The following is a 26,800-nucleotide window of genomic DNA, read 5'->3' as shown; positions in this document are numbered from 1 at the left end:
CATTGGCCTGGGATGCTGAGGGCCCAGGTTTGAAATCCCAAGGTCATCAGCTTGAGCGTGGGCTCAACAGTCTGAGTGCAGAGTTGCTGGCTTGAGTATAGGATCATAGACAGGACTCCATAGTCATTGGCTTCAGCCTAAAAGTCACAGGCTTGAGCCCAAAGTCACTGGCATGAGCCCAAATGTCACCGGCTTGAGTAAGGGGGTCACTAGCTCAGGTGGAGCCCTCCATGGTCAAGGCACACATGAAAAAACAATCAATGAACAACTAAGGTGCCACAACAAAGAATTGATGCTTCTCATCTTTCTCCCTGTCTATCCCTTCTGTCCCTCTCTCTTTCTCAAAAATAAATAAATAAATAAATAAATAAATAAATAAAACAATATTAATTCATTTGTTAATACTTTCCAAATAATATTCTGAAAATAAATACCACCAGAGCATCATTCATAATACATATATCAGGTTAATGTTTATAGTTATGGTTAAAGCATTAAGTGGCATTGTTACTCCTCATGTAGTAGTTCCCTCAAAGGGCACTTTGGTTTTTGAACAGTGACAACTGTGATTCCTGAGTGAGATTTTTTCCAATGTTTTTGTTTCCTTCAAGTCACAAAGCTGCTTAAAGTAGTATGTTGACAGCTACTTTATTTTCACATACATGGTCTTCAATTACAAAATGATTCTAAAAAATTAAAATGAAATTTGTTCTCCTCTCTCCAGCCTTTTACTTAAGTATTATCTCCTAAAAAAAAGATTTATTTAAAGAAGCTTCTCATGTTACAATATAAAAATTCTCCAAATTTATCATTTCTCTGAGTTTCTATTTCATGTATTATTTTGATTTAAAATGACTATATCCTGGGTTCAATTCCCGGCCAGGGCACACAGGAGAAGTGCCCATCTGCTTCTCCACCTCTCCCCCTCTCCTTGCTCTCTGTCTCTCTCTTCCCCTCCCGCAGCCAAGGCTCCATTGGAGCAAAGTTGGCCTGGGCGCTGAGGATGGCTCCATGGCCTTTGCCTCAGGCGCTAGAATGGCTCTGGTTGCAATAGAGTGATGCCCAGATGGGTAGAGCATCACCCCCTGGTGGGCATGCCAGGTGGATACTGGTCGGGCGCATGCAGGAGTTTGACTGCCTCCCCGTTTCCAACTTCAGAAAAATACAAAAGAATAATAAATAAATAAATAAATAAATAAAATGACTATATGTGTATTTTTAAAAATAGAATAAAAGCTAAGCATTCTATAATTTTAATTATGAGAAAAAATATTATTACTTAATTATCAATATACATATATATAGAATTGCACAATATTATCTGAGAAAAAAAATCTTTGTAATGAAAAACCCATTTCATTCAACCTGGAGAATTTCAACGTGAGAGATACTGACCTCAGGAGACAGTACAGAATAAGCCTGTGGTGGTTTTTCCAGTGAGACCGGTAGGCAGAACTGCCCAATCTTTAATCGTCCATTCTGAAGCATTGGTATCCACTTTTAAATAAAAAAGAAACAATATTCATCAAATATATTTGTTAAAAAAGTAATTATTTGGAGAATTTATTTTAAAAACTTGATATGAGCCACATTTGTTTCATATCTCCAAGCACAGAAGGGATTTAATTATTTAATTATGTGACTTCATAATTTCTCCAAAGATTCCCTGACAATATTTTATTAAAGATGCTCCATAAGATATTATTAGTACTAACTATGCAGTATTTAAATCTCTAGAAAGTCCTTATTAGCCAAGGGAAAGTTGGCAGTAGAAAAAGGCCACAAAGTGTATCAATTTTAAACTGGGCTAATAGCGTCAATGTAAATAAGAAAAAAATTTTTTGATTAGATATAAATATAAAAAAAACATTTTAAGAATATTAAGTATTTCCATAGTCTCAAAATTTTCCCACAAAACTTCCCCTTTACATCTATTCTCTTTCTCCCCAACTATGATCCCGGGAACACTAAACTGTTTTCTGTAACCCTAGGTTAGCTTTTCTACCTTAAGATTTTATATAAGTGGAATCATACAGTATATACTGTTCTGTGGTTTGTTGTCTTTCACTCAGCAAAATGCTTATGCGACTCATTCACAAGATGTATATATCAGTAATTCTAAGTATTTTCTTCTGAATAGCATTCTATTCAACGGATATACTAGTCCATTTTCCTAATGATGGACATTTGTGTTGCTTTCAAATTTTTGACCCTTATGAATGAGGCAGGAATGAACATAGTGTATAAGTCTCTGTGTGAACATATGTTTTCACTGCACTTGGGTAAATATTTAGAAGTAGGATTGCGAAATTGTATGATGACTATATGTCCAATTATAAAAAAAAAAAAGCCAAAGTCTTTTCTAATGTGGTAGATATTACTACCATCAGCAATGTAGAATTTTAGTTGTTCCATATCTTCACCCATACTTGGTATGGTTAGTCTTTTGAAATTTAACAATTCTAGCAGGTGTGTAATGGTTTTAATTTACAATATTCTAGTGATTAATAATGTTAAAAATATTTTCTTGTGTTTAATGGCTCTTTATGTATCATCTTTGGTGAAATGTACATTCAAATATTTTGAAAAATATTTTAAAGTATGAACATAAATTTATTTTCTCTCATTTAGCAAAATTCATGTCACAAACAGCAATAGACAAAAAATAAATATAATATTGACTCTTCTCTTTTGAATCGAGGTATGATTTTTCTGACAAAATTGTAATAGCATATTATTATAATGTCCTTCACCTTAGGTTCAGTTTTGCAATTTGATCATAATGATTTTTAAAAAAAATACTCAAGGGTTTAAATGCCTTTAATTAAAGTAAAATTGTATTTACTTAAAAGTATATAATTGCTAAATGTATTTTTAAATCATTTTACATTGAAACTATTCTTTTCTGGAGAACCCTTAAAACCGAAACTATTCATACTGTACTGTTGGGTATATCAGGACCAACACATAAGCGTTTAGACATGTCAGTCAATTAATTATATTAATAAGCATTTTTTTGTTACAGTGACTCTTCTTAACCAATGTGGAGAATCAGATAAAAAATATTATACCAACTTGATCCTAGAAATAAGTATAATATTTAAGAGATAAGAGCTAAGTGTTTAACAAAATACACTTACTGTATATCCAACAGGAGTTTCAAGAGGAGTATTTTGTTTTTGTTGACAACTAACATGATAAAAAGTAAAAAGCAAGTGATGGTGGTCAGTTAAAGTAGCAGGAAGTTTAACTTTGATTTCTTCATGAAAATCAGGAGACCTTCATACAAAAAAAAAGATCAATAGTAATTTTTTCAAAATAAATAATTATTGCATTTGTATATTTGAGTAATATTAAAATAATTTTAGGATTCATGCTTAATTTTTCTTCTAGTCCAAATATTTTTCTTTATACCCAAATAAGTAACTAACTCTTACTTCAGATGAGGGAGCTGTCACTGTTTCTGAAAATTCTCCTCCCATTTTTATTAATGGGCTAAGCACTCCTATTATTTGAAAATTCATTAATAATTGTTACTTTGATGCTGAGATTTTTATTAGATTGGAAACTATAAAAGAGATGACTAGGGCAAGGCTTTCTATAATTATAAACCAGTTCTGATACACATCACATAAAACAATAATAAAAATTTATATAAGTATATATTTTAAAATTATACTATAGAAAAAAATTTTCTTTTATAGGAGTAGAGCTTCAAATTAAGACTAACTTGTATTATCCTTTTGTAAAAAAGAAAAAAGGTATCTTTATACAACTTAGTATCAAGTGGGGCTCTCTATAGAATGTCTTATATCAATTATCTCACTGCCAAATAAATAATGTTACCAAAACATGCCTAATATATTGACTAGCAGCTGAAAGAAGAAAGAGAGAGAGAGAAACAAACAAACAAACAAACAAGCAAGCCAGGGAACACCCACAAATTACTTTTTGCCCATATTTCAGAAGTGCTTCTAGACACTATAAGCATACAGCAAATAGCATATTTGATCAAACCAATGGAATTTTCATTTTAATATTCACTGAGAATTTTATAGCAAAGCAAGGCTGCTGTTTATGATACAAGCTTAAAAGGGATAGAACCTTAGCATCCCAACCTTCCATGTTCAATTAGTATCTCTCAGTTATCTTCAATGGAAATGCATCAAACCATATTACTCCGACGACCTTTAAGACTTTATTTATTCATTTTTTTTACCGAGAAGAGAGAGAGAGAGAGAGAGAGAGAGAGAGAAAGAGAGAGTAGGGGGGAGGAACAGGAAGCATCAATCCCATATGTGCCTTGACTGGGCAAGCCCAGGGTTTTGAACCGGCGACCTCAGCGTTCCAGGTCGACACTTTAGCCACTGTGCCACCACAGGTCAGGCAACTCCAACTACCTTTAAGGTGAAAGCTGTCCCACCAAAAACTAATTAGGATTTTTTTTCTCTGATGCTAAGAGGTCAAATATCCTTCTCAAATAAGCCTCTAAAATGCTAATTGATATAGATTCAATCACAGAAATAGTGAAACAAGGTTTTTAATACCCGCAAGAAAGATAGCTAGTACTAGCTATCTGAGAACTTGATGGATAAAAGATGCTATATATTTTATCACTAATCTCACTAGTCATCACCGAAATAGGAAAAAATTGAATTTACTAAAAATGTTAGATGGTACTGTCATTTTAATTCTACTAATGCTAAGAGCAACAAAAATACTGAGCCACAAACTGAGATACTTTTAGAAATTACTAGTTTCTTTATCAATATCTTTCCTTGTATTGAGTTTTACAGCTCATGTCTTTCCTCAAATTGTATTATGTGAAGTCTGTTATGGAAAATTACACATCTACTAGTTCTTCATCAGCAAGTGAACCTCCTTTAGGTTAGGCAGTGTATAACTTTTGTGGTGGTTTTAAAGATGAACAGAAAAAAATAATTACTCTAAAATATATACATAATTTAGTAGAAATATAAATAAGATACATGTATAACAAAAGCTATCCTATAAAGTAGGGGTTGACAAACTACTGCCCACCAGCCAAATCCAAGCAACTGCCTGGTTTTGTATAAACTACAAACTAAGGATGAATTTTATATTTTTAAATGGTTGAAAAAAAAAACAAAGAATAATATAAGGTCTACCAGAAAGCTCTGTCCGTTTCTATCACAACAAGTTTCGACACATAAGCACATGTTTATTTGGCACATGTGTGCCTCTCTATTTTTATCACTTAATGTATACCTACTGATGTAGCAAATTAACTAAAACAAAATTGATTCACATTAGTCTTATGTGTGAAGCAATAGTGTACCCATGGCTACTGATAAAGTTCATTTACACTACTGTATTTTCTACGAATTTCAACAAGGAATAAATGCTACAGAAGCATGTAGAAATTTATTGAAAGTGTTTGGTGAAGGTACAGTTTCTGATAGGACATGCAGAAGATGGTTCGAAAAATTCGAAACAGGTGATTTCGACCTTTCTAATAAGCCACGTTCTGGGCTACCATCTTTGATCGATGACGATGTTGTTAAGTCATGTTGGAGCAAGATCCTTTTCTGACAACATTGGAGATCGCAGAAAGGCTTAATTCAGCTCAGCAAACCATTTCAGACCATATTCGGAAGATAGGATTGGTGTGGAAATATATTATTTAATAAAGTTTATTGACAGTAAAAAAATTTGTATTTTGTTTTATTCTAAAAATGGACAGAACTTTCCGGTAGACCTTTAATTTCACATTAAATATACGAAATTCAAATTTCAGTGTCCATAAATAAAGTTTTATTGGGAGATAGCCATGCTCATTCAGTTGCAACTTTATTTACTGTCTATGGCTGCTTTTGCACTACACCAGCAGGACTGAGTAGTACAACAGCGGCCATATGGCCCACAAGACCTAAATATATACTATTTGGTCCTGTGTGGGAATTTTGCCAACCTCTGGTATAAAGGTTATAAGGTTAAATACTTTGAGAACAGAGTTCAACAAATTACTTAAAATTTTGGATCAGGGGATTGTATTTTGGAAGAGATATATAATGTGGCCATTAAAGAATGATAAAGGGTCAGTAAGTAGAGGGAATCAGTATATAATAGAAATAAAGATCAAAGAAATGTCCAGAAACAGGACAGCACAGAACATGCTGAGTGATGAGGCAGAAAAAGTCAAGATGTAAAAGATGATTGAATTTTAAAGAAAAGAAGGCAAGGATGTCTTAAAGTTTGAGTCAGAATAACCAGAAAATTGGTGGTACTATTAACAGATAGAAATAGGGTCTGGAAGAGGGTCAGGAATAAACACCTAGAAACTGAGAAGGCAGCAGAGATCCCAAATGAACATGCCCAACAGGCACTGAAAATACATGTCTGTACCTCAGACAGAAGGTTATAACTGAAAATAAAAGTTGTGAACTAAAGGTAAAAGCAGGAGCATTTTTATTGAATGTAGCTCTGAAAAATACATATAAAATTATTTAGAGAGAGAATTTTATAGAAAGAAAAGGGTTAAGAACAAAACCTTAGTGGTTTGTGTGGAATGTCAACTTTTAAAAGAAATAATTAAAATAATTAATATAGAAGAAAAATGTATTCAAAGATATAGAAGAAAACTGAGAGAGGACCATAAATAAAGATGAGAAAGAAGAAAGTTTTAAGGAGGGCAAGGAAAAACCACATCAGCACTGCAGAAAGACTTTTACTTTGTTTTTTAAGAATAAGAAACTTAAGCTTCTTTTTGACAATGAGAGATGGAGCTAATGAAACAGGAGACTGATGATGCAAAAGAAGAAATAACTGATGAAGGCATATTCTGGAAGAAGCTGGATAAGATTGAGGACAGAAGTAAAAGGATTCACACAGAGCAGGGTGTGGGCCATTACTGCCTTTGGAACAGAAGAAAAGGCAGGTCAGTGCAAAGACAATCTGAGGTAAAGAGCAGAAATGTTGATGAATCTCAAGTGGGATGGACTCAGTCAAGTAGGAAAGCTAGGAGTAAACCAAATAGAAAAGAAGTAGGAGCTAGAGGAAGGGGGAGAAAAACAAAATAACTATTGCACAATGAGAGAGAGTGTAAAAAGTGATGACAAAAAGATTGCCAAAGAGTAATCTGTGGGGCTGAAAGAAGATCAAATTAATTGCTATTGCCCCATCATGAGAAAATAATCTGTGATAGTCCTGACTGGTACAATTTTGTGCTTTTTATCCAACAGTGTTCAGTCAAAAAAGAAAGACTAGAAGCAGAAATTAAAGGTAATCCAAAGTTAACAATTTCTCAAAGAAGAAAAATGACAAGACTAAAAGAATCCTCTGATTTAAAAATACCATCAATTTAACTGACTAATGAGTTCAAGCTCAGCAGAGTTAAGTAAAGCTACAAAGTGTTAGGAGAATATAATAGGTAAAGACCAAAGGACCAGTAGCCACAAAGATAATCAATAGTAATATAATAAAAATGAAAGGATCAGAGAATTTGATAGAAAAGATGTTTTGTGTATAAAGTCTTATATTTGAGATGTCTTTGGAAAATGTAGTCCTACATGTTGAAAATTATAACTTTGATGTCAGCTGTCTTGAGTTTGCACCTTCAGTGCAGCAAAGCATTTGGTAAACACACTAACGTGAGTGCTCACAATGCCACTGAGAAGTGAGTAACTTTGAAAGAAATATTTGAATTCAGTACCTGTTATGATATACTACGGCTGTATAGGCTTCCTTTGAAAATTCTGAACAGCTAGATTTACCAAAGATTACCTGTAACAAATAACAGCATGTTGAAACTTTGTTGTAATAAATGCTGGATGTTTCATATCTATGTAAGGATTTGTCTGGTTTAATAACTATTTGAGAACAATGGGCAAAATCAGCCCAGTGAAGAACAATGTGCCTACTGACTGACATTCATTAATAAGTTCAATTGCTTAATTATAAATTTCTTTTCAATTATAGACCCATATGATCTGACATTCAAACATTCAAAAATTTTCTATTCATTATATTTATATTTATTAGGCAAAAAAGTACATTTCTTTTTTTTTTTTTAAGAAGGTGAAGAATTCATTTTAAAATCTGGATGTAGCACATCATTTGGAATTTAGATAAGAAATATGGTCCTAGAATGGTGACAACTTGGGGGCTACAAATTGGGGGCTTCTCCACTAACACAGCAGCCATTCTGAAAGTCAAATATATATTATTTATAAATGATATTTTAAAATCCTGTTTTAGGTATCTTTTGCTTCCAGTTTTCCCTGCAAGCTACTCTACAATGGAGGGGAAGCTCCATTTTACATTCTTATACATGATAAAAAAAAATCCACCACATTAAAAAAATGCATTACTACTTTTGGAGAAGGGTTAGCAGTAAAATAATAGTCTTATATATCTGCCTCTTGAATTCTAACAGCAAGCAGTAGTTAATTAGGGCAGCTGATTAGAACAATGGCTTAATGACATCACGGTCATAGCTATGATTCTCGTGAGGCAGGCTTGCAATATTATCTAGCCATAGATTAAACTCTTACATCTGGCCAGCCATCTCTACAAAGGCATGAATAGGAATGTAGACATGTCATCACACTTCCATCAATACAATTGATAAATCCCCCAGTATTTTCCTTACACAAAGGGATTAACTGGCACCATTTCAAAATAAAAAAGAACATATTAACAGGTATTTTGTCTCCTTTTGCAGTATTTCAAGCAGGTTCTTTTATTTTAAGAGTATGTAAAGTATAAGAATTACGACTCTCCTAGATAACTCTAATTTCATCAATTTGCTAAGAATACTGTTTTTATAAAATGTTCCGGGGCCAGACTTAGAGTTTATGGTTTTATCATATTGACATTATATGCTAAAAACAATTATCTTTGTTCTTTTTTTAAAAAATAAACAAAATGTGTCTGTTTATATACTCCTTCAAACTAGCCACTCACATAAACATAAAAGCATTATATTTTACATGGGTAATAATACACAAAGGAATACAGTGCCTTTTCCCTCTGAGAAGCTATCATTTTTCACAAAGTAACTCATTTCCACAAAATGAATGATACACAGTGGAAAGTGTTCCTTTTTTGACCATTTAACATCATTCATCAATATGAACTGAGCATCAATTATGTGCCAAGCACTACAATAGGCATCAAGATATAAATATGAGTAAGACATGGTCCCTGCCCTCAAGGAGCTCACACTCTAGTGGACACGATGAAGAAATAAACATATAATCATAAAGCGATAAGGCCCATAAAAGAAGTGAGAAGATGCTATGGCAGCACCAAAAGAGGGAGTGGTCTAACTGCCAATGTGGCTGGATGCAGCTAGGGCTCTGTAGAGGAGGCCAGGTAGATGCTAAGACAAGGAGTTTTGTTAGGCAAACAATAAAACAGATTATTGTACATATATTACATTTGTCAAAAACAAATTCATATGGCAATTCACATAAAAGAAAACAAAAGATCTGTTTTCACAATCCAGTATCTGTTCAACTATGAGAGTACATTTATCCCTTCAGCAAAAATAAAGAGCTAGTAAAGAGCACAAAGTGCTAATTCAAACCACAAAAATAAATTCTATGTTTATTCTACAAATATTTATTCAACATGTATTATATGTAAGACTCTGAAATAGCTGCCATAGAATACAAAGATGAATAATCTGTGCTTGTTCTGTCAAGGTCTAAAAACACTGATGAAATTGGGGCAATAGGGAAGAAGAAAAGACACAGCTTTCCTAGTTCATAGAAAATCAGAACTTGATCCAAATGACTATCACAGAAAGCTAAAATAAAACTGTTAACAATGTACCTATTCTTAGCTCATCTGCATTCCTCTAGGACTGTCAGAAGTTGAACAACTACAGTGACAGCTGTGCTCCTATTCTATATGTTACTAACTTCAGGTTGAGCCAAAAATCGACTACCATGGAACTCATATTCGTTAGTGTCCCACAAATACTGGCATAATTTGGGCAGTCAAGAATCCCCCAGTCTGGCCTCAACCGGACTTATCTTCGTAGTTTCTGACTTACCTCCCAGTGCTCTGGCTCACTGACCACTCACCCTTGTGTCTCTGTTGCAGGACATTCTCCAACTTGAATTGCTTTCCTCCCCCCACCATTTAGACCTGCTGCCATTAACATTTTCACCACCTTTCAGGCATTCTCTCCTACCAATGAAAACCTATGCCTTTGAATCCCTATAACAACCTTCCACAATTAGTACACACTTGGTTCTCAATACTGGCTGCAAAATGTACCCCCTAGGGGAGATTTTTAAATACTGATACCTGCCTGGTTCCCATACCCAGGGATTATAATTTAATTGGAATGAGATTCAGTCTGGGCACTGGTAGTGTTTAAAGCTCTATAGGTGAGTGTGATATGCAGCCAAAGTTAAAAGCTATTGCCAGTTTCTCAACAAAGATGAGAAGAAACAGACATGTAGAATCAACCGGAGAACATTTTCAAACTATGTATACCACAGCCTGTTCTGACTCTTGCCTGGCCTTTTATTCTAAAGAAGGAGAATCAGAATCACAGACTCCCAGATGAAGGGAAGGCATCTGTGCTTTGTTAGAGTTCTCTAGATCAGTGTTTTTCAACCACTGCCAGCAATTTCATGTAGGTCTTCAAAAGAATTAACCACCCTGATGTTGTATGAAGATTACAGACCCAATGATCTTAATCAAATTTGCTCAGGGTGATTTCTGCCTTAGCGGTCCCTGAAATAATTCTATTTGCACTAGTCCCCAAGAGTAAAAAAGTTGAAAACTACTGCCCTAGGTAATTTTGACTGACTCTTTTCAAAGTCACTATTTTAGAAATTTATGTATTTGTCTTCTATCCTTATATTACAAGTCTTATTCATCTTTGTATCTTTGGGAGTGTCTTGCATATACCAGATCCTCAATAAATAGGACTTCAAGTAAATTTATTACTATCTGTACAGGACATAATGCAATTAGAAATCTGTTTACAAGATCACATTGATTTCTAGTTAAGAGCTACCAACCAACTGATACCCATAGAATATCTATTTGAACTATAAGTGAAGAACAGAAAAGTAAAGAACATTTCTTACCGGCATGGCATTGCTCGGATCCTCCCCATACAAAAACTGGACTTTCACTGTTATATTTCTGGCCGAACCCTGACGATTGGCAAAATTGAGACTCTGAGGGTATATGTAGAGAAGATTTCTGTGAAGGCAATAGTACACACAATAGTGAATACATATCTAACCACTATTACTACATGTCACAAAAGAGAGAGATGAACAAATACTGAATTATTAATATTTGCTAGCCACTACGCTAATCATTTTCAAATACAATATTTTATCTGATCCTTAGAGCAATCATTCAAACAGACAGCAATCAAATATATCCCAACTTTTCAGAATAATAAGACCCAGAAAAATTAAGTAATTTTCACATATAACCAAATAAGGGGTAGAGCTGAAATCACATGATATTTCCTCTGCAAGAGGGTTTTGGGAAATAAGTGAGTATGCACTGAAACATTAAAAAATTAAAAGACAATTCTAATATTATCTTAGGATGATATTTATAAATGCAGTTTTTGTATAAATGTGATCAAGGATTAAAGAGGTATAACATTCCACATATTGTTCAAAAACATGTACAGCAATATGTTTAAGTATAACAAACACTTTTAGATAGCTACTATGAGACAATCACATATTACTCTCCATTGACTTCAGGTCCAGTTTATGATCTTGCATCTTACATGCCTTTAATAGTCCCTGCTGCCAATGCAGAGGAGAAATAATTCTCCAAAAAAATAGATAGGAAATGGGAGCTAATGAATTGCTCTGGCATTGTTCTTTAGTTAATATAAACATTTCTATTTATAAATGTTTTTCTCATTTACTTTCAGAATCTTTCTACCAAATACATTAATTCAAAACAAATGATCACAGTTAAAAAGAGAGCAATTAAAAGAATACTATAGTCAAAAGATCCAAACTGCCTTTTGTTTTCTTTGGAAGTCGTATGTACAAAAGATTGCACAATCTGGGGGAGGATAAGGGACTTTGCTTTGCTTGGAATTCAAACAAGGCTGCCAAATGTCCTAAATTTCTATGTCGCTAAAAATTTTGTATATTAGTTCTTAGAAACTAGAAATCCTTATATTAGGGTCTAATTTCGCTTAGTTTCTTATTTTCTTTGGCATAAAATTTTTTAATTTTTACAACATTACTAGTTATATTTGATCAGGGCTGTATTTAAATAAGCATGAGTTCAAAGAAAGATTAGATTCTGCCTTTAACAATGTGCACTCAGGAGACCCTGAAAGATAAATATAAACCACTTATAAAATTGCTACTTCCATTATATTTCCCACATTGACACTCTTCCACAGCTTGTAAATAGGCAAATTATTTAATTATACTCAATAACATTTCAAACTATTAAAAAATTATCCAAATAATTCTACCCAGAGACAATATATTATAAACCAAGAATATGTGACTTTGCCTCCAATCTATTTGTTGTTACAAGTGAGAAATTGTTTAAATTGCACAAAAAGTGTTAACATTCTAGTATAATCACTCAAATGGAAGAAAATTTCTCTACAGAGTCTCTCTTTGGTATTAATTTCCAGTTACTATCATGTACTGGAAGGGGCTACTTTTCAAATTCCTTTCTCTAAAAAGAACCGCCTATATCAAAGAGGAGTTAACATCTACCATATGTAAAATATATGCTTGGAAAACTCCCATGTTATGACTTTATCATTTTCTTATTTCAATAAATATTTATTGTTTTTCCAATAAGTAAGGCATTATACTAAAGTGCTGTAAGGGATATAAATTAAAAACAAATAGATTTTTCTAGTAAACAGAGATGAGAAGTTGGCCCATCTCAATTCCTCCTCAACTAGAAAGTAGACAAAATAGCAGTGTCAATAGTTTTAAGGCAGAAAAGTAGACGGTTTAGTTAAGACAAGTTTTGAAATATGCCTTTCATGACAAATAATAACAATGCTAAGTTTTCCCTTTAAAAAGAGAGGGAGGAAATTAAAATATCTTCACTAGTTCAGCATATGCTTTTATATATCAATAATAATTCCATAACATGTATTACTAGTAATGGTAAGCACGTTTTTTTGTTTTTCTTCTTTATTAGAAGTATTTGTATATTTTTATTTACTTAGATTCCTCACTTCCATTAACAACAGAAATATTTACATGATTCTATGTTGGATACTTAGAAAAAGCATCTATAAAGGCTAAACAAAAAGACATTAATTTCAGCCCTGGCCAGTTGGCTCAGCAGTAGAGTGTTGGCCCAGTGTGGGAAAGTTCTAGGTTCAATTCCCTATCAGGGCACACAGGAGAAGCGACCATCTGATTCTCCACCCCTCCCCTTTCTCTCTCTCTCTCTTTCTCTCTCTCTTTTTATTCCTCTCCTGCAGCTATGACTTGAATCCATGACTCAAATCAAGCAAGTTGGCCCCAGGCACTGAGGATGGCTCCATAGCCTCACCTCAGGTGCTGAAATAGCTTGGTTGCTGAGCAACAGAGCAGTGGCCCCAGATAGGCAGAGTATTGCCCTGTAGAAAGCTTGCCGGGTAGATCCCAGTTGAGGTGCATGTGGGAGTATATCTCTCTACCTCCCCACCTCTAAGTAAAAGAAAAAAAAAAAAAGACCTAATTCCTTGTTAAGGTCCAAGAGAATAAAACTCAAAAAGCCTAGATTCTAGCAAAATTTTCCAACTTATGTCATCTTAACATGAGATTAGGTAATTTTTACCAATAAAATATTGCAATATGTACACATAAATGTAGATTGTTTCTAATTACTCCCCAAATAGCTAATATATAATACCATGTAATATTTACTAAGCACTAGGTAGTGTTCTAAGTGTTTTAAAAATATTAATTTTTAATCTTCGTACAACCCATTAAAGAAGACATTAATTTCACTTGACAGACAAGAAAACAGATACAGAAAAGCTAAGTAATCTGACCAAGAGTCACACACCTGAAGAAAAGCAGAGCATTCCAATTCAGCCAATCTCTCTCTATAATCATACTCAATCACTATGGATATACCTCTTCTATAATATTATATATCCAAAAGCCCTTAATTCTCAATCACCGAAAGAAAGGATCTCTATTTTATACCAGGAGGAGGCATTTCTAAGAGTAGAAATTTAGACATGGTTCATTTTGTTAAGTGTAAGTTGACAATTTACAATTTAAAGTGAAATTCATTATATTAAAGCTTTTCCCTTTGAAAAAAAAGCTATTAACTTTATGCAAAATTTCTCTTAGGTAGGGCTGATTTTACATGAAATGAGGTTACACAGTCTGCTTCCAGAACCCATACTCCTAACAATTTGACTATACTAATTTGTCAAGCTAAGGAATTTTTTAAAAGGATGATTTATTTTCTCAGAAAGTCCTTAATATGAACACTTAAAAAGGATAATCACTTATAATTTAACCAAAGTATTAAGTATTTTTCCTTTTAACACTGTTAGAAGAAGTACAGTGGAACATTAATTGTTAAACATACTACAAATTATTTTGGTTTTGTTAAAATTATATTATCAAAATTGTTACCAAGCTCAAATATCATAAAACTTTATAATGGGCAAATCATTTCTGACACTGGAAGTATTTAATTCTGGTTAGCCCTCAAAAGAGCACAATCTATTGCTCTTTCAGTGGGTACATAGAAAAGAAAATAGAACATAGAAAACATAAAATATAATGGACAAAAGGAGTGAAATGCCATTTAATATATGGGCCTCTGTGATATTATACAAATATGGTTAAGACAGATCATTTGAAGCAAAAATATACACTAACAAATAATTATAGTGATGAATAACAATGTATAAATAAGTATATGTTAGCTTATACAAGTACCATGTGAGTACAGCACTGAGAACTGATATATACCACCCAAAGAAGTAGACGAAGGTTTCACAAAGAAAGGATTTATTTTGGGGGACAGGTCACAGTTTCCACAAAAACAAATACAATTTAGAAAATTCATACTTAATTCATTAATTTTTCTCAACTTTAATGATGTATTTACCACTCAAAAGAGTTTGGTGTAAATTTTTAACACGACAAATTAAAATGAGCTTTAAAAAACAGGTAGATCTCATAACACTGAAAATGCAATTTAAAATATTATAGCAAATTTAAATACAGTACAATTTAGAATGACCTATGAAGTTAGTTGCTCCGTTCTTTGATTTCACTTAACATTGATGTAACTCAGTGTGGAAGGTTACATTCGTACAAGTTTACACAGTTTAATGATTAACTATATTCACCTACCAACCTTACCGTTTATGTGGCAAATAGTGGTATATAGAGAGATTAGAAATCTAGTTCTGCTTGCAGGAGAAAATTAGCCCCAAATTGCTTGAAATTAAATAATTAAGATAAAAATGTACATGTTTAAGCTCTTTCTTTTTATTGCTCCTCTAGTTATATCTTCCAGAATTGACCAAGACTATTCACCAGTTGATTCCATATCTCCACAGCGAAAATCAAGATTTGCTATGTTAGATGATGTAAAAATTTTAGCCAATGGCCTTCTTCAGTTAGGACATGGTCTTAAAGACTTTGTCCATAAGACTAAGGGCCAAATTAATGATATATTTGAAAAACTCAATATATTTGATCAGTCTTTTTATGATCTATCTCTGCAAACTAATGAAATCAAAGAAGAAGAAAAGAAACTTAGGAAAACTACGTCTAAACTGCAAGTCAAAAACGAAGAAGTGAAGAATATGTCACTTGAACTCAACTCAAAACTTGAAAATGTCCTAAAAGAAAAAATGCTACTTCAACAAAAAGTGAGACATTTGGAGGAGCAATTAACCAATTTAATTAAAAACCAACCTGAAATTCAGGAACACCCAGAAGTAACTTCACTTAAAGTAAGTAGAAATTATAAGGTGCTTATGATTATGTTTTAATGTGGATCTTTTAAAAATATATTTAAGACATGCTATTTTAAATACTTGATTACCTAGTTGAAATAGTTTTGTTTTGTTTTATTTAAAAAAACAACCTCCAGGAAATAAAATTTTCCATTATAATTTGAAGTTAGTTTTTGTTTCCCTAACATTATAGTATATGAAAACAACTAAACTTTATATTTCAGATGAAAATCATAACTCTCATTAAATAATAAAATATAGACACAGTATTGCAAATTATACAAGGCAGGTAAAATGTTAAAGGAATATAATTTGAAGCTATTCTTCCATGTTTAAATAAACGTAATACAGTACATGGTAAAAATTAATCCTATTAAAATACTGTTATTTTGTTATTTTTTATTTAATTGAAGTAGTTTAAGTTCAGGAAATCAGATTTTAGAAGTGGTACATATTAAGTAAAACATAAAAACAAAAGCATATACTATTTGAAAGAAGCAAACAAGAGAAAAATACCAATATTCATTTTTCTAATCTACAATTAACTTAAAAAAATTAGATTGTGATGTTATAGATTAAAAAGTCTAATTTAAGAAAAATGAAGTAAGAAAGAAACTTCTAATCAACCTACAACCTATGTCCAGACTTTTGTAGAACAGCAAGATAACAGCATCAAAGACCTTCTTCAGACCGTGGAAGAACAATATAGACAATTAAACCATCAGCATAGTCAAATAAAAGAAATAGAAAATCAGGTAAGTCGGTATTTTAAAAGATTGGTATATCCAATCTTTTACATAAAGTTTAGGTTTATAAAAACACTGAACCCTAGAATTATTTTAAATACTTATAGCTGAAGAGTGAGTAAAAGGTTCACATCAGCATAATTGATATGCTTGCAGCCTCTGAAGCTAATAAACTTACCAGGGCTTGAATCTTGACCCTAAAACTTTGTGTGACCTTGAATAAATTACTTAACCCCTCTGTCTCTCACTTTTCTCACTTACTCTATGAAGATCATAATAAGAATCCAACTTACAGGATTGTTGTGAGAAAAAAGAATTCATGTAAAGTATACCCAATAAAGCAGCCAAAGTGATTATTAACATTTAAATTAGATCACGTCTCTCTTTGATCAAAACCTTCAGTGGCTTGCTTCCCATCTCACTCAGATGGCCTGTGAGACTCCAGCTGTTTATTATCTCACTGACTTCACCTCTTCTACTTTAGCCTCCTCAGTGTTACTGAAAAACATCAAACATGCTGCCATCTCAGGGCTTCTGCCTTGCTGTTTCCTGTCTGGAAGGCTCGTCTCCCTGGCTCTGCATGGCCTACTCATTTCCATTCGGTCTTTCTCAAACATAGAATTCTCAATGAAGTCTTCTGAAGTCACTTAAAAATTAAAATCTCCTATTCCCATCCTTGAAAACTGCTACCTCCTTCATTACTCCTTTTTTCCTTAGTACTTACTTCTATATAAGATAATTTATATTTTAGTTATTTATTCTGTCTGTCCCTGCTCTAGTATGTAAGCTCCATGAATACAAAGATTTTCTTCCATTTTTTAAAGTGTTGTTGCCCCAGAATATAGCACACTGACTGATACTTAGCAGGTACTTAATAAATATATATTGAATTAATAAAATAATAAAGGTAATGTCATTCTCAGCACAAAAAGAAGTCAATAAAAACTTGCTGTTGTTATTATCAGAAACTGTACCTGGTAATTAAGTTTAATTCACAACAATAAAATTAATCTACAGTGCAAACAACTGGCTAGGTTAGGGAGATACCTGTTTGGAATAAAGCTGTCAGAATCTAAGCATTCCAATATGTAGTACCACAGTTTAAAATCTTTGTAATACTATTCATTCAAGGAGGCTCCAAAAAATAACATAGACTTGAAGAGACTGGTTAAAAAAATAATTGCCAAGAATTATAAACAAATATTACCAATTTCCAGTAAACAAACACATCATTGTGTTTCAGTAATTTTGTGACTCATAATTTTAGTAGGTTATTCTTGCTAATTTATGAATCATAATTTAGTAGGTTATTTTTGCTAATTGTCCAAAATGTTTTTGGCCAAGTAGTTTTGATTTCCATAATTTCATTCTTAATATATGTTATTTTTCTAAATTTTTTCCTATATATTTTATTAAGATTAAATGAACCTTCTCATAAATAACAAATAAAATTTCATTATTATAAAATATACATATAATAATAAAATGTATGAAGAATTCAAATAATGAGTTTCTGAGTTGACCGAAGCCTTAGATATCTGATCCAATTTCATCAAGTTTAAATGAAGAAACCAAAACAATAAAAAGCAAGTGACCCTAAAATCACATAGTTACTTAGTAGAAAAGACTGATACCCAATAAGTGAACTTTACAACAGATCCTTATGAATTAGGTCCTAGGAAATGTCCTTTATGCTGGCATGGAAAAAATAATACTAATAACACAGGATAATTATAGTATATACATACTATATACTTTTCTCAATCAAAAAGAAAAGCTATATCAGCCAACAGATCACAAACCTAGCACACTTCAATAAAAATAAACTGTTATTGCTAAACTAACAATAGAACATTAAAATATTTACGCAAAGTCTCTGCTTTGGTCTTTATAATCTTCTTGCTCTCCCTTTCTCGATTTTTTTTTTTTTTAAGGGGAAAGGGAGAGAGAGAAGTTTCAACTCATTTCCATTTAGGTGTGCCACTTAGGTGTGTCATTGATTGCTTCTCATATGTGCCCTGACCTAAGGCTGGAACTGGCACCCTCTGATTCAGCTGGTTACCCCAGGATCAACGACCCTGGGCTCAAACCAGTGACCTCAGCACTCCAGGATGATGCTCTATCCACTGTGCCACTGGCCAGAGCTCCCTTTCTCTATTTTTTTTAACTCATCAAGTAACATGCCTGATTAAATATTTTGAGAACAGATCATCTGTAAAATTTGTATAGCATTGTTTAACCTTCTTAAAAATCAAAAGCAACTAACACATGATAAACTAAAATATGCATACAAGCTTTACTATTAATATCCTCACCCGAATTCCCCTAATTGTATATTCAGTACTACTTTTAAAAGTAGGTTTATATTCTTTTATCAGTTACGAAGAACTGGCATTCAAGAATCCACAGAAAATTCTCTTTCTTCAAAACCAAGAGCACCCAGAACTACTCCCTCTTTTCATTTAAATGAAACAAAAAATGTACAACATGATGGTAAGATAATATGGTTTGTTCCTTCTTGAAGCTATTTCAAAATTCTTCTTCTATCTTTAACATTTCCATCAAAAAATCCCTACTCTCAGGGCCTTCTCTAGATTAAAAGAGAGTAAAGAGACAAAGCCACCAAATATAATGCCAACCTAAAATGGATCCTGATGAGTTTCTTTCTTAATCCTGTAAAGAGCATTCTTAAGATAATCAGGGATATATGAATATGAATACAGACTTGATATTAAATATGGAATTATTATTAATTTTCTTAGATGTAGTACTGGTATTATAGTCCTTTAAGAGTATAATCTCATGTTTAAGTAATGCAACCTGAAATGTCTAAGGGGTTAATGGTCATATGTTTGCAAATCACTTTCAAATAGCACAGCAAAATATGTACTTGTGTATACGTGTGTTCATAAAGCAAATAGGACAACATGATAATAATTGCTGAATACGAACAAAAAGGTTAAGGTCTTTTCTTCATTGTTTCTACTTTTCATTTACTTGAAAATTTTCATAAGAAAAACAAAATGATGGAGGAACAGAGTCTCAATTTCCAACAAAATAAAATGATATACTTTCAAAACACATTTATTTTTAATATAATTCATACAGAAAAAAATGTCTCTATTAGTTTCCTCCATGTATGTTCACTTTTCTGTACATATCTGTGACACCTTTACAAGCCATACATTAATGTCTCATATGTGGTATTTCTTTTATTATCTTCTTACATCTAGCAAAAAAATGCTTAGGCCCTGGCTGGTTGGCTCAGCGGTAGAGCGTCGGCCTGGCGTGTGGGGGACCCGGGTTCGATTCCCGGCCAGGGCACATTGGAGAGGTGCCCATTTGCTTCTCCCCCCTCCCCCCCTCCTTCCTCTCTGTCTCTCTTTTCCCCTCCCGCAGCCAAGGCTCCATTGGAGCAAAGATGGCCCGGGCGCTGGGGATGGCTCCTTGGCCTCTGTCCCAGGCGCTAGAGTGGCTCTGGTCACGGCAGAGCGAAGCCCCAGAGGGTCAGAGCATCGCCCCCTGGTGGGCAGAGCGTCGCCCCTGGTGGGCGTGCCGGGTGGATCCCGGTGGGGCGCATGCGGGAGTCTGTCTGACTGTCTCTCCCCATTTCCAGCTTCAGAAAAATAAAAAAAATAAAAAAAAAAAGCTTAAAATTCACATTTTGTCACTTTCCTTCTTAAGAAATCAGTTTGGTAATAGTTATTTTGATATTCTGTGCATAACATGCCATCTAATAAAAATGCTTTAACATAAAGTACTTTTTCAGTAATACATTAATTTCAGTAATATATTACTAATAAAGGTTCAAAGCTACACTATAATTCCATAAAATCTCAAGCTCTAAAGATATCATTCTTATTACTATATCTTATGAAATAACTTTTTGTTGATTCTAGACATTCCTGCCGACTGTACCACCATTTATAACAAAGGTGAACATACAAGTGGCATCTATTCCATTAGACCCAGCAACTCTCAAGTTTTTAATGTCTACTGTGATGTTAAATCAGGTAAAACTAGCCTACAAAGAAAATGGACAATAGTTAGTTCAGGTTACTCATTACCTATTAGCAGATCCTGTTATCTTTATTCTGAATATATATAAAATGAAATACATATAATGTGAGTAGTTATATAGATCTAGTACTTATATTTGTTCTTTCTATGTGTTTACTCATGCATATATTCAATATTCTCCATCTTTTTTCTATAAAATAATCCGAAATGACTATTGTCAATAAGTTTATTAAGACAAACTCATTAGTTGCTCTTTACTTATCTTCTTGGGACCCATAATAAATAACAAAATGTTACTTCCATAACAATATTAATAACTACCTTCAAAGCCACTAATTAAAACCAAACCAAATAACAGTATTTTGTTATATCTGACAACATCAATCTACTAAAAACGCACATTTTCGTTCATTATATTCAGGTAGTTCATGGACATTAATTCAACACCGAATGGATGGATCACAAAACTTCAATGAAACTTGGGAAAACTACAAATATGGTTTTGGAAGGCTTGATGGTAAGGTGACTTCCTTCATTCATTCATTTACTTGTTAAAAATATTTATTGAGCCTGACCGGACAGTGGCGCAGTGGACAGAGCACTGACCTGGGACACGGAGAACCCAGGTTCGAAACTCTGAGGTCAGTGGCTCGAGCATGGGCTCACCAGCTTGAGCATGGAATCACAGGCGTGACCACATAGTTTCTGGCTTGAGACAAGATCACTGGCTTGGCTGGAGCCCCTCAGTCAAGGCACATAGGAAAAAGCAATCAGTGAACAACTAAAGTGCCACAACAACCAATTGATGCTTCTCATCTCTCTCTCTCTGTTTTGTGTTTTTAAAAAAGTATTGAAAAACTATTATGGACTGAGCATTAGGTGAATGAGGAACAGTCCCAACCTTCATAGTACTTACTAAAACAGTTGAACAGTTGTTGGTAATTACACTTATTATGTCTTTATTTGAATTATACTATTCACAACTACGTATCTGTTCTTAAGTATATGTACCACAATTTAATAAGATGACTTCTAATTATAATTATAATTACTAAAAACAATTTTGATTAAGGGCTAGGTAGTCTCATACATGGTAAATGTTATAAATGAGCAACAAAGAAAACCATCCTTATCAGTACTCTATTTTCTTATTAACATTTTAGAGTTAAAAATTATTTGGAGGTTGGAAGAGATGAACCTGTCAGATGTACAATAAACCATGTAGATTTCAATTATTTAAATATTATAAGTGCATACTATAAGATGTGTGCATTTAAAATAAATTAGTTAACTCAATGCAAATTACTATATTTTGATCACAAAGTAAACAAGATAACAAATAAAATAAGCAAAATAAAAACGAATAACAGAGGTTTAAAATCCAAAAAACATTATAAAATCCATGAATGATGCAGAAGCACACATTTACTATAAAGTGGAAGACATTCATTGTCTTAGTGAATTTTTAAACACTCAAATACTATTTGAGCATTAAAAAAAAATTTGTATTCAAACTACTAGTTAAAATCCCTATCTAAACAGTATATTCATTCAGTAATATTTTGTAGCTTCAAATTTTCTTTTAGGAGTGAATGAACCCCAAAATAAAAGGCTGACAGTTCAGTTCAAAATACTCATTTATTTCTATAAGAAGGTAAGCCATTTATAATGCATTCAAAAGTCTGTGCATGAGAGTATCTATATGTGGCTCTGTTCATGTCTTTAAATTTAGATTAATTTTAAAAAAGCACATAGGAAATCAGTTTTGGTACCAAATTTCTACTTCCCAAAGATGTAATTTCTTCCCCATTTGATGGTAGTTGTTATTTATATGCTTGGTGGTGAAAAGCCAACTTTTCCTTGCTTCCTGTTTTCTAGTCATAAGCAAAAACTGATTGAACACTGCTGATGGTAATCTCAGTGTTTTGCCTGTTTTCGTCAGCCTTCTCATTAAATTATATTTGAGGTGTTGTTGTTTTTTAAACTAGAGGAGGGGAGGCAGAGAGACAAACTCCTGCATGGTGATGATCTGAATTCACCCAGCAAGCCCCCTGTGGGACAGATTCTCTGCCCATGTGGGGCCATTGCTCCACTGCTTGGCAACTGAGTTATTTTTAGCACCTGAGACAGAGGCCAAGAAGCCATCCTCAGTGCCCAGGGCCAACTAACTTGCTTGAACCAATTGAGCTGTGGCTATGAGAGGAGGAGGGAAAAAGAGAGAGACAAGGGGGGGGTGGAGAAGCAGGTGGTCACTTCTCCTGTGTGCCCTGACTAGAAATCAAACCCTTGAAACTCACATGCCAGGCCAATGCTCTACCACTGAGCCAACCGGCCACAGCCTCACATTTTTAAAAAAAGAAAGTACAGCATTTGTACTTACAGTCCTTAAAATGAAGTCTCTAAATAATTTAATATCAATAGAAAATTTTTACTTTTTTTCTGAAATACTTTAATATAAAAGTTTGTGATAATTAAAAAAGGATCTATTGAGTCGGCCTGGCATGCAGGAGTCCCAGGTTCGATTCCCAGGCAGGACACACAGGAGAAGTGCCCATCTGCTTCTCCACCCCTCCTCCTCTCCTTCTTCTCTGTCTCTCTCTTCCCCTCCCGCAGCCAAGGCTCCACTGGAGCAAAGTTGGCCCGGGCACTGAGGATGACTCTGTGGCCTCTGCCTCAGGCGCTAGAATGGCTCTGGTTGCAACAGAGCGACGCCCCCTGGTGGGCATAACGGGTGGATTCCGGTCGGGCACATGCGGGAGTCTATCTGACTGCCTCCCCGTTTCCAGCTTCAGAAAAATACAAAAAAAAAAAAAAAAAGATATATTTGTATTTATGTTGTTTTTAATTCCAAACAAAAATCTTTTAAATTTTAGAGAATAGTTATTAAGAATTATGCTTTTTAATTTTAAATGTTTTTCCATTTTTATTTTTTTTTTTCTACAAGGAAAAATATGTATCAAGCAAGTATCAAAAACTAAGATTAAAATGACTGTTATTCAATCCAGGTCTCTAGAAATTCTTAACAAATCTCTTGATAGTATATGGATATTAATATTATAAATAGCTGATAGTAAAGTCAAGATATACAAGGATCTAGAGATGAGATATTTTACCAATGACCAGACCTAAAAATATCTATAACAGCCTAATATGTTTAACCCATGAAATATGTTTTATAATATCCATTTTAGAAAAGATAATCAGACTTAGGCATGCCTATGAATATTTTTAACATTTTTTACACGTGTAACTATATAACTATCTTCAATAAGATTGTTTTAAAAATAAATATTTAAGAGACTAAAATAACGAAGCAATTTGAGACTAAAACAATTCATTTACTTAAACTAGTAAAAACTGTCACCAAAAGAAAAGAATATCAGTACCTAATCTGCAGTTAACAATCCACAGATTTTAAGCCAGGCAGGGAAAGAAAAATACCATATGACTTCACTCATTTGAGGAATCCAATGAACAATACAAACTGAGGAACAGAATAGAGACAGAGGCGGGATCAAAGGGTCCAGAGGGGAAGAAGACAGAGGGAAAGGGGATGAGAGGATGGGATGAGAACAGAAAAGCAAAACCGGGGGGAGGTGTTGCAGGGAGGAGGGCAAAGGGGAACAATGGGGAGGAGGGAGGTATTCAGAGGGACACTAGAATCTATGTATACCAATAAATTACAACAAAATTAAATTTAAAAACAATCCACAGATTTTTATGACTTTTCTTTTCAGGAGAATTTTGGTTGGGTCTAGAGAAGATATACTCTATAATAAAGCAATCTAATTACATTTTACGAATTGAGCTAGAAGACTGGAAAGACAGCAAGCATTATATTGAATATTTTTTCAACTTGGGAAATCATGAAACCAACTATAAACTACACCTAGTTGAGATTACCGGCAATATCCCCAATGCATTTGCAGAAAACAAAGATTTGGTGTTTTCTACTTGGGATCACAGAGCAAAAGGATACTTCAACTGTCCAGAAAATTACTCAGGTATGCTTTTCCTAATATCCATACTTTGTTTCCCTATGTTCAAACTATCTTCCCAAAGTGTTAGCTAATATCTACAATGTCAACTCTGTAAAATCTGAATGCCAAATAAACATTTTCTGTATAGATAAAAGTATCTTAATATAAGTATTAATTTTATTCTAATTCAACTAGGTATTTACCTTTAACCTTGCTCAGATATTTTAGTTTTGGTAGGGTACATGAGACTTTTATAGATCATTTTATATTAAGATATATATGTATATAACACTGTCATATTTATAAGAAATGAGGATATACTAATGAAATATAACTAACTACATATGAGTTTGTATTCACTGAATGACATATATGTTTTCTTTAGGAGGCTGGTGGTGGCATGATGTATGTGAGGAAAACAACCTAAATGGTAAATATAACAAGCCAAGAGCAAAAGCTAAGCCAGAGAGGAGAAGAGGAATATGTTGGAAGTCTCAAAGTGGAAAGTTATACTCTATCAAATCAACCAAAATGTTGATCCATCCAGCAGATTCAGAAAGTTCTGAATGAACTAAGGCAAATTAAAAAGCCAATAAATTAAACATTAGAATCATCCCAAATTACTGTGGTTTAATAATCTGGTATTAAATCCCTAATGGAAGACTTTAGAAAAGGATTATTTTTAACACTATCGTCAATTTAAGATTAAACATATCATATCACCTAAAAGAACACCATTTAGGCCCTGGCCGGTTGGCTCAGTGGTAGAGCATCAGCCTGGCGTGCATAGGTCCCGGGTTCGACTCCCGGCCAGGGCACACAGGAGAAGCGCCCATCTGCTTCTCCACCCCTCCCCCTCTCCTTCCTCTCTCTCTCTTCCCCTCCCACAGCGAGGCTCTAGAGTGGCTCTGGTCGCAACAGAGCGACACCCCGGAGGGGCAGAGCATCGCCCCCTGGTGGGCAGAGCGTCGCCCCTGGTGGGTGTGCCGGGTGGATCCCGGTCGGCCGCATGTGGGAATCTGTCTGTCTCTCCCCGTTTCCAGCTTCAGAAAAATACAAAAAAAAAAAAAAAAAAGAACACCATTTACCTTCTCAATCAAGTTTTTATGACATCAATCATTTATTCATTTACTTTGTAATATGATAATCAATTTTAGATGGTACAATCTAGCTTTTAAACAATGGGTAATATTTTTTAATAACTTTCTGAAATAAAAAACTTACAAAGAGACTTTCATTTAAAAGTCATCACGTGGGCTAATTTCACAACTTTCCCACTTAAAAAAGACTAGTTTTCTTGCTAAAATTCTACACTTAAGTATAAAGGACAGATAATTGTACAGTTCTTAAATGCTGTAACATTTTTTTAAATGCTGTAACATTTTAATTTCAAAATCAAAGTTTACTCAGTCCACAGAACATGCGAAAAATCTATAATATAAATTTTAAAACTGATGCTTCATTTTGCTACAAAATAGCTTGGAGTAAATGTTTAGTATACTTTATGTATGAGACAGGATGAAATACTGTATTGAAATAGGTTCACTGTCTTAAAGTCAGTAGATCATGATCTCTAAGTCATATTGACTTTAATACCAGGTACCACTCTACCTTAACATATATTTTCTAACTTATCTATACTGTATACATTTTATATATTTTAACACAATACTGTGAAAACAAAATATTTTAAGAGATCTTGTCAGACTATAATGAGAATGAATGTATTTGTAACATCAAGTTAAAGTTCAATAATTGATTCCCTGGACATAGCATGAGTCTAATACTTAAGTGTAGATTTTCAAATAGAATTAAAAATCATTCAAGTTACTGAATGTTTCAATAGTCTGAGACACGTGGATGTACGTTTCCAAATTCAATAAAAACTCAGCCCCCTAAATTATAGAAATTTAAATTCTTGAATTTTATTCATCAAAGAGAAGTGTGATTTTTATTTCTAATTTTAAGTCGTTTAAATTCCAAATCCTCAAGGATTACTAGATTTGAATTAAATCCAGTGTTTTGTTTTTGTTTTTTAAATAATTTTTTAAAAAGACTTTATTTATTCAACTTTTTTCAGAGAGAAGAGAGAGGGAAGGGGGGGAAAGAGA

At 33.5% G+C, this 26,800-nt stretch overlaps 2 protein-coding genes across 13 annotated transcripts in view; one reads left to right on the top strand and one right to left on the bottom strand.

Annotated features, from left to right (window-relative positions):
• DOCK7 (dedicator of cytokinesis 7) overlaps nt 1-26,800 on the bottom strand; it is a 254,205-nt gene that overhangs the window by 132,762 nt on the left and 94,643 nt on the right. For all 12 annotated transcript variants that reach the window (XM_066269012.1, XM_066269013.1, XM_066269016.1 and 9 more), the window contains exons 15-18: nt 11,091-11,208; nt 7,691-7,761; nt 3,141-3,279; nt 1,396-1,497 (exon numbers count right to left, since the gene is read on the bottom strand). In XM_066269012.1, coding sequence (XP_066125109.1) covers nt 1,396-1,497; nt 3,141-3,279; nt 7,691-7,761; nt 11,091-11,208 — 430 coding nt within the window. The remainder of the gene's footprint in view (nt 1-1,395; nt 1,498-3,140; nt 3,280-7,690; nt 7,762-11,090; nt 11,209-26,800) is intronic.
• On the top strand, nt 15,358-25,933 carry ANGPTL3 (angiopoietin like 3). The gene is made up of 7 exons (XM_066269011.1): nt 15,358-15,940; nt 16,588-16,698; nt 19,068-19,182; nt 20,589-20,702; nt 21,131-21,226; nt 24,447-24,713; nt 25,075-25,933. The coding sequence occupies exons 1-7, from the start codon at nt 15,446-15,448 to the stop codon at nt 25,257-25,259; spliced, it is 1,383 nt and encodes a 460-aa protein (XP_066125108.1). The 5' UTR covers nt 15,358-15,445; the 3' UTR covers nt 25,260-25,933.

Source organism: Saccopteryx bilineata, chromosome 3 (genome assembly GCF_036850765.1).
Source record: "Saccopteryx bilineata isolate mSacBil1 chromosome 3, mSacBil1_pri_phased_curated, whole genome shotgun sequence".
In the NCBI taxonomy this organism is placed as follows: domain Eukaryota; kingdom Metazoa; phylum Chordata; class Mammalia; order Chiroptera; family Emballonuridae; genus Saccopteryx; species Saccopteryx bilineata.
This window is presented reverse-complemented; position numbering and strand designations above follow the sequence as displayed.